The sequence below is a fragment of the Chanos chanos genome, chromosome 3 (assembly GCF_902362185.1).
Source record: "Chanos chanos chromosome 3, fChaCha1.1, whole genome shotgun sequence".
In the NCBI taxonomy this organism is placed as follows: Eukaryota; Metazoa; Chordata; class Actinopteri; order Gonorynchiformes; family Chanidae; genus Chanos; species Chanos chanos.
Window position 1 is genome coordinate 34,296,013 of NC_044497.1, and position 14,078 is coordinate 34,310,090.

At 40.8% G+C, this 14,078-nt stretch overlaps 1 protein-coding gene across 1 annotated transcript in view; it reads right to left on the minus strand.

The window, feature by feature from the left end:
• The window catches only part of iqsec1a (IQ motif and Sec7 domain ArfGEF 1a), an 82,244-nt gene that overhangs the window by 4,523 nt on the left and 63,643 nt on the right, over positions 1–14,078 (minus strand). The window contains exons 4-14 of the mRNA XM_030768922.1: positions 10,518–10,797; positions 8,455–9,701; positions 6,330–6,491; positions 5,741–5,863; positions 5,003–5,169; positions 4,425–4,564; positions 2,885–2,914; positions 1,880–2,005; positions 1,621–1,720; positions 1,079–1,240; positions 37–216 (exon numbers count right to left, since the gene is read on the minus strand). Of these exons, the coding sequence (XP_030624782.1) occupies positions 37–216; positions 1,079–1,240; positions 1,621–1,720; positions 1,880–2,005; positions 2,885–2,914; positions 4,425–4,564; positions 5,003–5,169; positions 5,741–5,863; positions 6,330–6,491; positions 8,455–9,701; positions 10,518–10,797 (2,717 nt within the window). The remainder of the gene's footprint in view (positions 1–36; positions 217–1,078; positions 1,241–1,620; positions 1,721–1,879; positions 2,006–2,884; positions 2,915–4,424; positions 4,565–5,002; positions 5,170–5,740; positions 5,864–6,329; positions 6,492–8,454; positions 9,702–10,517; positions 10,798–14,078) is intronic.

The following is a 14,078-nucleotide window of genomic DNA, read 5'->3' on the forward strand; positions in this document are numbered from 1 at the left end:
CCTCCTTTGACATCACGCTCTGGCCTCTAAACTTACCTGCTTCCGAGAGGTCGCGGAGGGAGCTACTGAGCGCGCTCCTCTTTAACCCCTCCCCCATGGCGTAAGTGTCGTCGAGGCTGGCGCGGCTCATGCTGCCGTTTCCTGCCTCTTTCTTCAGACCAGACATGCTCTGGGACATACTGGGCCTCACCACACCTTTCTGTTTCTCCAGCTCCGCTACAGACACACACACAGAGTTACACAGAAACAGACAGGCACACAAACACACACATGCATATACACAAGCACCCGTACAAACACATGAACCAACACGTACACCCACACACACAAAGAAATACACAAACACATATTTAGAGCACATGTAGACATGTGTTTACAGATACACACAGAGTCAGATTAGCTTCACTGACACCATCATTTTTTTGTATTTCATTTTTGGCATTTACATAAAAAGCTATACTCAACGGCTGTATCAAACACATCTTAGTTCTCTTTCACTGCTCTGACATCTACCCACAACATCATGCTGCTTTTGTGTGCCTTGTGAAAACTAAGCCCTGACTAATGATGACTCCATCCACTTAACCCTAATGCTGGACTCTCCATTTGTAATCTCCGTCACTGATCTATCCATTGCTTTTGTGAAGGAATTACATTTGTATTGAGTTTTAAATGTTACAGTGTTAATGTAAACCAAATCCACTCAGTTTCTCTCCTCCTCCGTAATGGTCATTTGTTTACCTAGAAAAAGCTTTCTGCACAAACTCCCAGCCTGAATTACATTAAGGCGCATCAACTCTCAGAATCAAAAAGAAGGAGAGGACAGTGATGTCACAGAGACAGTCGTGGAACTAAAAAAAATTCAGTTTCTCTGGCAAAAATAGAAGCTTCTGTTCACTGTACAGCGGTTACTTCCTTTTCGAATATTAGAGTGTCTTCTCCTTCACTGATTACACTCCTAAAGTGTAGGCTCTAAAAATGCTGGGAGAGTAATGAGTTCCATACTGTGTTTTTTTTTTCATCTTCTCTGAGTTTACACGAGTGAGGGAGGGGGGGGGGCAAAGAGAAGACTGCTCACACTCTATCCTGTATTTCTCCATTTCCTGAACCTCAGCAATGGACTCTCGCAGGTCGTCTGTGAATTTTTTGCGGTCCTGAGGGTTGGGAGCATTAAAGTTGATGAGCACTTTGATATCTGCGCCTGGAATGGCCGACGTGAGACGGATTCCATTTGGGTAATCTAGAGAGAGAAATGTATTTGTCCTTTTAGTCATTAAGATGAACTAAGAGTGGAATCTGATTCATGTACATTCATAATCCACATAATTATCCCATACTTTATTTGAATTCAGTTTCTTGCTCTTCATTGTGGCTGAGACTCTGATGTAGTACAGCAGTGCTAAGCTAGACTAACAACCAGGGGAATTTAGGAAAACTCCCAGATAAAAAACCAATTTTTCTTTAAACTGGGACTAAAAGAATGTTTAGTTTCTCTGAAATCAAGAAGCCAAGAGCCCAAGATTTGACATCATGTGTTTTATCAAGTCTTAGATTGTCCTTTCCTACAATTACTGTGCTCCTACAGTGACATAAGCAGTGGGATGTGTTAACATTACTTACACTGATTTTCAAAGAGCAGTACTTGCATCCCATAAAGAGAGAAAGACTGCCTGAAACTGTATGTCACAGAGTTCTTTTTCTTCTGAAAAATCTTGGTAACCTGCAGCCCATTCAAAGACATAAGAACACAAAGGTCAAATTACTAAAATCAAAGCAGAAAAATATCTTGCGGTGCCTTTTGAAATGGCTTTGAGTACTTAGCATTACAGGACTGGGAGAGAGAGAGAGAGAGAGAGAGAGAGAGAGAGAGAACTCGTACCACCAGGAGATCGTTGAACAGGAAGATCTCACGTTGATGCAGACCCAGCTTTTGCAGTTTGTTGGGGTCTGGCACTTCAAACAGACGGCAGTAACACACCAGCCTACGATGAGGTAGCGACAGTACCTATAACATAAAGAAGCACACACACACATACACACACACACACAAGCACAAACATTCCATTACTATGTCACATTCACTTACATCAAAAACAGTTTAATATGGGGGGTATGATTTGTTTCACTGCTTTAAATCAATAGAGAAATAACTATCAGAGCTTGGAGTGACCTTTTTCATTGTGATTTATTTTGGATGATGAAGTGCTCTGATGAACTACATTGATTGTTCTGAACCAAACACTGACTTCCTTCCTGAGAAAGATTGCTAGCATAAAATCAAAGTAAAGTTACTGCACTGCAGGCCAAGTGAAACTAACGGGCACAAAGTTGCTTTTGTTCTAATAGCCTTATCCCCTGACAAAAACATATTTATTTCAGCAAATGTTTGCTTAACCTCTTCATCTCCCCACATCAATAGCCTTAATGATACTTCTGCACACACACAACTGCAGGCCATATGAAAGTCATCTGTGTGTGTGCGTGCGCGCGCGTGTGTGTCTGTGTGTGCTTAAGGCCCTGACAGTCATAGATGTTTCAAAAGTAAGCTGAAGTTGCCAGCAGACCGTTGACCTCATAGACTGAACTGTTCTTGGGTAAGCTTGCAGTCTGTAAACAATTCAATACATGACCATTTTGGAATTTACTGCTGTTTATTCTCCCCATAAGGGTGCTAAGGGCTTTTCCACACACTATGAAAAATGGCTTTTTTCAGCGAGAGCTGCTGAGCGTACAAGTCCCCCCCCCAAAAAAAAAAGAAAAAAGAAAAAGAAAAAAAAAGAAAAAGAAAGTCATCTCACTCCCATATAGAGAAAAAAGTAGAGGGTCAAATGAACAAAAAACACAGGAAATCCTCACATGGAATAAAAATGAGAGTATTACTTACACATCCTAGTCCATGATGTAGCGATCCAATCTGTAATGCAGAAATGGAAGGGGGGAGGGCAGATAAGAATGATACAACTTCATATACCATGACATACATTTATTCATCGTTTTAGATCTGTCAGTGCATGAGAATAGACTGTCCTGACAATCCATATCAAACCATGTCAATATTTCCATGACTTTATATTTCATGTCCTACAAATGTACAGAGATCATGTCTTGCAGTGATCACTCAGGAATATACAGTCAAGTGATGACACTGAGAACTCAAGTGTCGTGGTGAGTCATTTGAGCCAGATCCTCTGGTTAGGTAAACAAGGACACTGAGGAGGAAAGGATCTCTTATGGGCTTTTAGACAGTTAACACAAGGGTGTGTGAGCTGAAGCAAACTGAAAGCAACAGACTAATTATCAGCTTGACAGAGAGGTTGGGTGACACTAGAGCTTCATAAATAAAAAAAGTATCTCCAAAATAAGACTTCATAATTTAGTGAGGACCGGTGTCCTTAGGGCAAACTTTAATGGCATCAGAGAATCATGTCACTTCCAGTAAGAGTTGTATGGAGAGTAAAGACCAAAAATGCCATAATGTTTTAAATAGTATGACTGACACAAAATTCAAGATAATTAAGAAGCAGTCTATGCGCTGACTGCATCACATCTGACACAGCATGGATGACATCAAGCTTTTTATGGGTGCCATTCAAGAAAACAAAGCATGATTAATCTTCCTATCACTGTACTGCAACTTACAAAGTACTCTTTATACACACTGAAAAAAATGTACCATGATTATGTACCATGAAAAATGTGGTTTGTTGCATTACTTACTCTGGACAGCTCCAACAAAATGATTTGGTTAAACTCTTGGCTGTGATAGAGATACATAATGCTGACTTCTATTACAGATCAGCACTGGGCTTAATGCATAGGAGAAATGAACGCTTCTATTACGAGATGAGCATGAAAATGGAGAGAATCATGACTCTGGTGCTAACAAGATCACCTCACCCCTCCTTAAAGATGAAGAGTGAGAAAGAGAGAGAGAGAGAGGGAGAGGGAGAGAGAGAGAGAAAGAGAGAGAGAGAGGGAGAGAGAGAGAGGGAGAGAAAGACAGGAGAGAGACAGACAGCATCCAGGAGTGTTTTGGGAACAATAAAATTATCTACCATGAAAATCTGTGATACGCGTGACTGTTTCACTCACACATTCTATTAAAACACTGCAGTTCATAATTTCACCTCACAAATAACAATGAACATCGCATCGGTTGATGTGCTTCCTCTCCTGCTGTGGTACATTCACCAAAGCCATTACACCCAAATTAAATTCTCAGCTCATGTAAAGTCAATAACACGGTTGTGAAAACTGATTAATAAAAAACACACTCACCCCCTGTCTTTACTGCTTTAAAATCAGCAATAAGCTATTAGAGGTTTCATTAGGTTAGGCTTCTAATGTGTGACTGTTAAAATTTTGTAAAGTAAATTTTTAAGTGAAATGTGGGGTAACAGAGAAGCAACAGTTACAGAACTCACCGGTTTCTTCCCAACAATGAGTTTTTCCACTTTCTGCACCTGAGAGACGTGGTCCTCATTGGTCTTTAGTTCACGCAGTCGGATTCGCTCATAAATACCAATTAACATCTCGCGTGGAATGTCCTGACCATCATCAACACCTGACAGGGAGGGTTAAAACTGTTTAACATATTAGGAAAATACATACAACTACACAGAGATTTAAAGATTCCATGATAATACAAAGAATTAAGCCTTAAGTGCACATTAATGCACGTTCATTGTGTCTTGTTTTCTCAAAAATGAAACTCTAAAGGTGTACCTAATTGGCCTTTCATGTCTGATCTACTTAGCTGATTACACTAATAGTGACTCAGCCGTGCAACTCAACCATGCAGACTTTTGGAGTGCAGCTACACTAATAATTAAACGTCTCGACAAATGAAGATTTTCGAGATTCCGTTAACCAAAACATCCATGTACAAATCATTAATGTATCCGGTTCATTTCTTTGACATCAGTCATTAAGCTCAAGAGGTAAACAGAGTGGCTGAGTAAATAAAATAAAACAAGATTTCTGGAAAAATCTCTTTCCCTACCTCGAAGGTTTTTGATGAAGTCTTCCAGTTTCATCTTGCGTTCGGGCTTGACGTTGGGGCTATACATGTCCGTATTGAGGAGGATGATGGCGAAAGCCAAGATGAAGATGGTGTCTGGGTTTCTGAACTGACGAACAATGCCGGGGTTACAGATACAGTAGCGTTGGCTAAGAGGGAGTAAAACCAGAGAGTGGGTCAGGACAATTTTTAAACATGCTGGGTATCTGTCTTGGCCCACCAGTTCATAAAAATGCCAACAAACATCATGCAAAAAAGATAAACAATAGTGGTAAAATGAACAAACAGCAGCACATCATCCAGCTGTCCTGTCAAGTTTCTTTTGCTTGAATATCTAGAATTTTGTTTACACTGTCTGACTAACTCACATTATACTACCGTGTCACTGACACACTCGGGTAACAAGGATTAGCGATACAATCTAATGGAGCCAAAAAGGTTTAAAACAACAAAATTATTAATACTCTACAAAGACCAAAATTTCTTTTTTGCCATCTGCTAAGATAAAAATGGGTCCTTTTATCTTAGCTCTCACATTGGTTAACCTATCTCACTAGTTTGTGACTCGAACTGAGAATTATATATTTGCATCAGAACACATATTACCTGGAAATCAGCAAAGATTTCCTTGGAGAATCGAGCCTTAAGTAGAAGTTTACATTAACTCTGCCCATTTTATCCTCAGCTGAGTGAGCAGACAAACAAAAGGGTGACCCTCACCTGAAAGCTTCAATCAGACGTTCCACTTTCTGTGCCTCTCCTTGGACTCGGATGTGAGCCTGGAATTTCCGCAACGCCTCATCCAGCTCCATTCCAGAAAAGTCCATCTCATCAACCACACAGCTGAAAAAAAAGCAAGTTTCACTACAGCGGTCACAGAGCTTAATCCCACACTCCTCCAAAAAGAATGACCCAGACATTTGACCAGGGTCCAGCTCACAGGTTTCCAAAGGGGGTCATGTTTATAATGTACAAAACTGACACTGCCTGTTTTATATGTTAACAGATCGTTTTGAGGTCAGTGTTTGGAGTGACTGGAGTGATTTGGAGTAATTAAAATTGTTATTCATAATTGAAATTCACATATGGTATCAAACCTTCATCTACACCTGTAATACATAAGCAAGCCAAAAATGTATCACTTGTATGTAATGTAAGCCTATATTAAAGGGTTAACATCAAAAGGCTGCCTACTGAAAAGATAAAGATAAGGTAAACAAATACCGGAATCCAGTCATGGGGTTAGCATGTGTTGTCTTTTTGTTGTAAGACCAAAACATACTTCTTAAGAAAAAATGAAAGTACTCACTCAAGAACATCTCTGTTGAACTGTTTCTGCCGGTTACCCAGAAACTCTCCAATCATCTGTCGACTAAGCCCCTTCCTCTGCAAAAGGAAGTGGGCCACGCCCACGGGGGCATCCGGAACAAAGCCTCTCTCTGTCAGGTACTGAATACCTTTCTCTGGCTTTCTAAGGGTACACAACACAACAAACACTGTTATGAACCTATCTAACATCTTATACTGATAACTAGCTAAGACACAATGAGCTTAGTCATGATGTCCTATTACTTATTACAGGATATTATTGTTATAAATTTATAGTAGTGTCCTGTTAAAACAGTGATTTATTAGAAATGATGATACATTACTGACATAATGCATTAAAGCTGTTATAAAGAGCAAATCTCATAGGTGTACTATTTCACACAACACAGTAGAGTTAAATGCTTGTGGTAATGTCTTATGAATGACAGACTGCTGTACAAAACAGACTCTCCTATGAACTTAACACTCTCTCACTTTATGCAGGCACTACATCAGAAAACACAGAGCCTGCTGTTTATGTTCAGTTGTGATAGGATAATAGAGTACTCTTTGTCCAGAGGACATTGTGAGCCTGAAACATACAAACTATACATTATGGAATTCGTCTACATACAAACATAAATATAAAGGTGATGATGACATTTTTTTTCTCATCTGGTGAAATACTTTAAGGAGGATCAGGCTAACAAGTATAACAGGTCTAGAGAAAACACATGACCTAAGAGTGTCTAAGAGTGCCATCATGAAACAAAATGGCTCCATAACCCTTTAGTGATCTGAGGTGTAAATAATATGTTTGTTTTGCAGACAGAGAGAAGGTTCACATGACAGCCAGTAACAACTTAATGTTTAACTGAGGCTAATAGCAGAGTGATAAGGAAGCTAAAATCTTGCATGGAGAGAGTACAAAAAGCCATTTTAAGTCTTGCACACATTTACTCAGCGCTTGCTTGCACAAAATCCCATTGTTAGGGTTATTTAATGCTGAACATTAACACTGTAGAATTCAGTACATCCAAAACAAAATTCTTGTCTGGTACCCTCTGTCAGTTCTGCCTGCTGCTGTTGTATTGTAGCATTCTGGTCTCTGACAAACTTCAACATGCCAGAGATAAGACAGAGGACACACAGAAGACACCAATATGACAGATGACATTGTGGGGAGTCAGGTAAAATCCACCTTTATAAAGGAGACTAGCAGTGTTTTGCCTCCTGTTTAACTGAGTTTACCGAGTTTGATAGGAAATACCATTTCTATATCTTATTATCTCACTTTCATAAAGAAGTCCAACTTTCCTGTGTCTCCAGCTCTCTGTATGAGCATTTAACGGCACAAATACAATTCAGCTTAAGTGGGACTTACACTGCTCTACTGCGCAAGCACATCTAGAATTCCCACACTGAAACAGGAAACTATAAAAAAAATGTGCAAGGACTATTTTTTTATAAGATGACATCATTTTGTATACAACCTGTTTGTATCTTGCGGATTCAGATAAGAAAGCAGTTTATGCTTTACATCATGAGAAAATGAGAACTGGTACACATCCCTTACAACAATCCCTCCTGTGTTTACATTGCAATAATGAGATTAGATTACTCTATTTGGGACAGCTGGAAACAGGTAATTGATTTTGAAGAGTTTAAATTTACTAGGGTGGCTTAAATGTACTTTTGAAATTGCTGTGTAAACACATACATATTTTAGCCATATAATAGTATATGAGCAAGATTAATTGAATTAAAATGCGTGATGCAATACAAGGTAAATAAGGTCATCTCAGTTTCACTGTTTGGGCAGCTGCACTCCAGTTAAAGCCTGAGAGATTTCCAGAGATGCAGTAACACATTTGTTTGGTAAGATTTTCCCCTTGACCTTTATACTATGAAATATCCACACAGCCAGACAAGTCTAGAGTTGTATTTGTTGACCGTTTATGTGGTTGTTTATGCTTTTATCCAACGCAAAATTTTCCAGATTTGTTTGTATAGAAACTAGGGACAATTTCCAACCCAAGGTCCCATTTTATAAGACAGCGGTTGAGCTACAATATTGAAAGAAAAAAGACCAGGATCGCCTAAATTGAGCGGCGACGTGCACATACTTGTTGAAGAGGTTGAGGCCAATGCGGTAGTGTCTCTTGCGGATAACATCGTTGCTGAAGGCAGGCGAGTCCCAGCTGTTACGCGTCTCTTTATGGTACGTCTGCTTACTGAGGGTCTGTTCTCTAAGGCTGTCTCTGGACGACGACTCTGAACTGCAGTTTATTGTGTCGTTTGAATTTGTCGTGCTGTTGATGCTGTCGTTGTCCCCGTCAGAGAAGTCTGACTCCGACTTGCTCTGCCGGTTCCCGTTGATGGCCAAGTGGCTCTCCAGCTGTCGGTGCCTGTGTCTGATTGGCTCCTCATCTCGAGAGGGAGCTCTAGGGGGCAGTCCGTGAGAGATGTGTTTAGGACTGGCCTGCGGGCCAGCCACGTTTCGCTCGTAAACGTTCTGCCGCTTTACTGAGCTGCGGTCCGAGCGATCGCTAACGTCTGCAGAGCTGTCGGTGGGAGGCTCGATGGTCAGCAGTGGGAGATGATCCATGCGGAGCCTCGGTTCTTGGCTCTCCAGCGACGGAGTGCTTCGACAGCTTGTGTCTGTGTCCGCTTTATCGTCCTTGGGATCCAGAGACCAGTAATCCTGGGAAGAGGAGACGGACGGGAGCCGCTGGTCGGACTCTGTGCTGGACCGCTGGTCCATAGCGCGTGAGAGCCGGACTGGGGGGGAAAGTTCCTCCTCGTCGATAAAGAGCGTCACATCGCTATAGGATGCCATCATGTCATCCAGTTTTTGACGGTCGTCATTGTGAGGTGGTTTAACTGAATACGGCAAATCTCTCTCCATGTCCACTGACTGCTGCTCGACTGGCTCCTCATCTCCATGGAGACTACGACAGTTCAGAGCGTCATCGATGGATTCCGCAAGTGACTTCACCTGCCGCGAAAACGCGTCCTCTAACTCTGTAATGGCGTCACTGAGGTCGTTCTGATTTGTTGGAGATGCCATGTTGGCCTGGACCATGTCTCCACACTCTGTTTGCACCATTGCCCCGATCTCTGTCCCATCGTCTGTAAGCGAGACCTGTTTACCCTCGAAGAAGGAGCTGTGGACTTTCTCAGGGCCTTCAAAGGAGAACTGCATCCTCATATTGGACAGAACAATCCTCCGGGACATGCGGTTCTCTGACATGGAGCTCCTGAGACGCTCAAAGTTCTTGTTCATCTGGTACTGTCGGAACGCTGTCTGAATGGTACGAGCTGCATGGCGCGTTATGAAACGTCCCCCATATTTGCGCTCTAGCATCTCCACCTGAAAAGAAACATAAAACACAGCATTAACATTTTTCATTTCACAGAGACTGTTAATCATGTAATGCACAATGACTAAGAATGCACTAGCAGCATTCTTGCAAAAACACTTGTGATCATGATGAATCACTGTGTCACTGTATAAACATAGAGAGACAGAGAGAGAGTACACAGGCTTTGGTCCGTAACATTGCTTTGACAGAGTGAGTACTACATATCAGTGGTGTGCAGACATACTGCAGTGTACAGTTATTCACAGCAGACATGGCATTCAGCACAGGCACTCCCAAAAACTCTATTTGTGTCTAGTAACCAGTATTACATCTGAAAGTTGGGTGTTCAGGTGTAATCATTAAATCTTTTTAGATCTTTAAAGTGATTGAACAGAGATCTTGGGGACTGCAAAGGACTACTCATTGATTGATCAAGCATCAGTTTGTTTGTTAAATCTATTTCTATGAGGTCTGTATCGACTAGAAGCAACCCTACGTAGTTCCTAACATTGCCATGGCAAAAATGCTTAGGTTCACCTCAGCTGAGATTATCAAGTAAGATTAATATATTATGTGCTGAGATATGTTTGATTGACAGGTTATATATACTGTGTGACATGATTTCTGCAGCGGTATACTGCACTTTGAAGCTAAGTGATGTCCTGTATGTCTTTGTGTTATATTTTTCTGTATTATGTTTGATTGACAGGATGAGTGTATTTTTTGACATGATTGTCAGATTGTGCACATTACGTAATGTAAAGTTTGACTGACAAGTTGAGTATAATGTATGATATTGTATTTGATTGACATTTTGAGAATACCTGTTTGTCCTGCAGGTCCGTGGAGAGCTCGTAGCTCTCAGAGAGCGAGCGTGAGCGTTTGATGGCTTCCTCCTCAGCCTGTTTACGCAGGATGGACTGGGAGTGCTGGAGTTTGGGTCGTCGTGGACGCTGAGGGCCCGGCTGAACCACGTGACCGTAGAGCGACCCGTCAACCTGATCCGGACTGATGGCAGAACCATGAGTTGCAGGCCCGCGACCATATACGGTTCCTCTGTCCAGAGATGGACCAGGCTCAGAGCTCTGAACCTCCCCCTCCACACTGAAAAGACATCATCAGAGAAATTACATTATTCAGATAGTCTGCAACAATCTTTATCATTCTTTCAGCCGTAAAAAAACTTCACATACTCATTCACTCATTCATTTAACCGTAAAGATGATGAATTTCCAGTCACTCAATAACACGCATTCATTCATTCCAACTCCACCATTCATTCATTCATTCATTCATTCTGCATAAATCTCATTCATTCACACATTCTTTAAAATCTTGCACAATCCACATTCTCACCAACAATCTATCACTCATTCACTCTCACACAATTATTATTATTCATTCACTTCACAGCAAACTCTCCATTCACTTTAAATCAAAGCCCAGCAGGGGCACCTGTCAAAAGAGCGACGTTAACTCAAAATCATTAAATGGATCCGCTTAAGTATGCAGATCCTGAAAATTGAAAATTGTGGCTTCAAAGGCAAGGAGCAGCCAGCCAAAAAAATCCTCACATTTCATGCCATTTGTTCAGATGTTTTCGTAACATTTTGTAAAACATTTAACGTGGTTATTGTCAGTTGTAATTAAGGTGACATTACACACTTGTCATGACACATAGTGTGAGTGGCATTATAATACATCTGACAGTTATTAAAGTATTTGTATGCAAAATATGTTTTATCCCAGTAAGCCACAGATTTCTGGTAAATAAAAAAAAGTTTTGAAGAGATGTAATATCTTAGTTATGACATCTTTCTGGATTTAGAATTTTTGCAACAGATTATGGATTCATTATGTTGCAATTTTTTTTTTAAATTCTACATGATTTTCAAAAATGTACGAGCCAAAAAAAGTAATACATAGCAACCCCAGCTCTGGAACAGAAGATTAAACGCCCTTAACATGTTGAGGGAAGTGGCTGATATCATCAGTTGTGGGATCCCTATGCAGATCCAATGTGGCTTACTATTATGCAAGTATAACATGATCAAACATTCAGGTTGACAAGTCTGAAATTACAGCTGCCAAAATCCAATTATAGACTCTCAAATAAACGGCACATAAACTGATTTCGAATCGAGACAAACGCTGTCAAAATGACCTGGTGCTGATACATATGTGCAGTCAGCTACCAGAGATAATTACGTGAAACCAGGACGCTTGTACAAACCCTACCCTCACATAAGCAAATTCAAAGACATTTCCACAAACCCTTGTGTACTCACTCACTCTCCTTCTCTGTGGTGCTGCGGAAAGACTGCCTCATGAACAGCCACTTATTCTCAAAGAACTCCCAACTTTTCCTCCACAACTTATCTGCCATTCTTACTGACAGACAGGTCCAAAGTACACTGTATTTCCTTTAAAAAACCAACGTGTATGCTCGGTAAAATCAGTCCAAAGGCAAGTCATTCACCAAATACCCTTGGACCATTGTTCAAACACAGACAACAATGTCTGCTTCTTTACTCTGTAGTTCCAGTCAAACTCTGCTGTAACAAAAAGGGTCTCAAAAGGCAAATCTATCCTGAACAAGCTGGAGCTTGAAGTCATGTTGTGTGGACAAATCACCAGTGCTAGAATGACTGCGTATCTCCAGGTAGATAACGACCTACACGAACACACGTCGGGGACTGAGTTAACAAGGCACTTTCACTTTAAACAGGAGCTGACTGTTGGATCCTGACCTCACCTAAAAGGTAAACCTGACACACCCTGTTTTCCTTGTTTTTTTTTCCCCGTCGGGAAAACCAAACAATTAAGTTGACTGAACGTGGGAGTTTGATTCACTGGGTTATTGACTGTAATCTGTTAGGGCAAGCTCACTGACAAACAAACATGTCCAGCTTTGCTGCTGCAGTTTTGCGGCTCATTAAAGCAGTAAAGCATTCTTTTAATGCTCTCCCCATCACATGCTCATAATGCGAAACGGTTTCAATTAAGCTTCCAAATGCAAATGCATTTTTTCATACTGGCCAGGTTTACATACAAATACGGTGTTCTGTAACTAAACCTGCTCATGCACCGCAGGTGTTTAAGGGCACATTGACAAGATATTGACAGTAAGCAGTATACATGCATGCATCATACACTCACACTCACACACACAAACACACACGCACGCGCACACACACACACACACACACACACACACACAATACATGCATGCACTACCACACAAAAACACTCACACTCACAATCACAACTACAACTACAACTACACACATGCACATACACACACACACACACACAAACACACACACACAAACACATTCTCTAAAACACTTGTACAGTATGCCAATTTTACAGATATGCTTTGAGACAGAGTGAAATTCACACATCTTACGTAATAAATATTGGGATGAAATATCTCCAGCCATCTGGCCTGGCAAATGGTGACACACCAGTCTCATCACATCATTGAAATAAGACCAATAACAGCAAATCAAGGACAACTCATTTTCCACTGTACAAGAAAAACTACAAACATTCTATGCTAGCCCATGATGACTTGAGGAGCATGCTCTATCTCCAGATAAGATAAGAGAAAAGAGACAAGAGAAAGCATGAGAAAGATGAGAGAGAGAGAGAGAGAGAGAGAAAGAGAGAGAGAGAGAGAGAGAGAGAGAGAGAGGGAGAGAGAAATTAGACGATGTAGATATAAAACCATTTTTGTGTTGTTTTTGTGGACAATAACGTCCAGCTAAAGGTCCTTGGATAATGAGAAATGGGTTGCAGCTGTTTGCTTAATGCAAATACAAACAATGAATACCAATGATGCAAAGCTAAGACTCTGTTTACTCTAAGCACTGACGGAAGATCTGCATATCATATTACACAGTCCAAGAACACTTCCCACTATGAGCATACTTGTTAAAGCACCAGCTGGGGTGAAAGAGTTAAAAGAACAACAAATGCTGAGACATCCCTGTTGTATAAAGAATTCTTATCAATACTGAAATTTCACACTACAATATGTCATAGTCAGCCTAGCCACTACACCAGCATTTAACTGTATTGATTGCAACACTGAGACACTCCATACAATAACGAAGAGCAGCAGGATCACTGTGGTCGATAGTAACTGTAGTGAAAGCACCAGCACATCATAAACTACAAATGTCTTATCAAATTTTCGGAAAAATCCTTAATGAGGTCTTCAGTCTGTTTCTGTGGGGAATCGGGGAGCAGGATAAAAAATGGCAGGAAGATATATTTTTAAAGCTTAGTTTAATTTGTTTAAAACTTATTACATTATAGGTGTTCTCACAACTGAGCTTTATGGCCTCCTAGACCTGAACGTCCCTGACGGCTCAACTTCT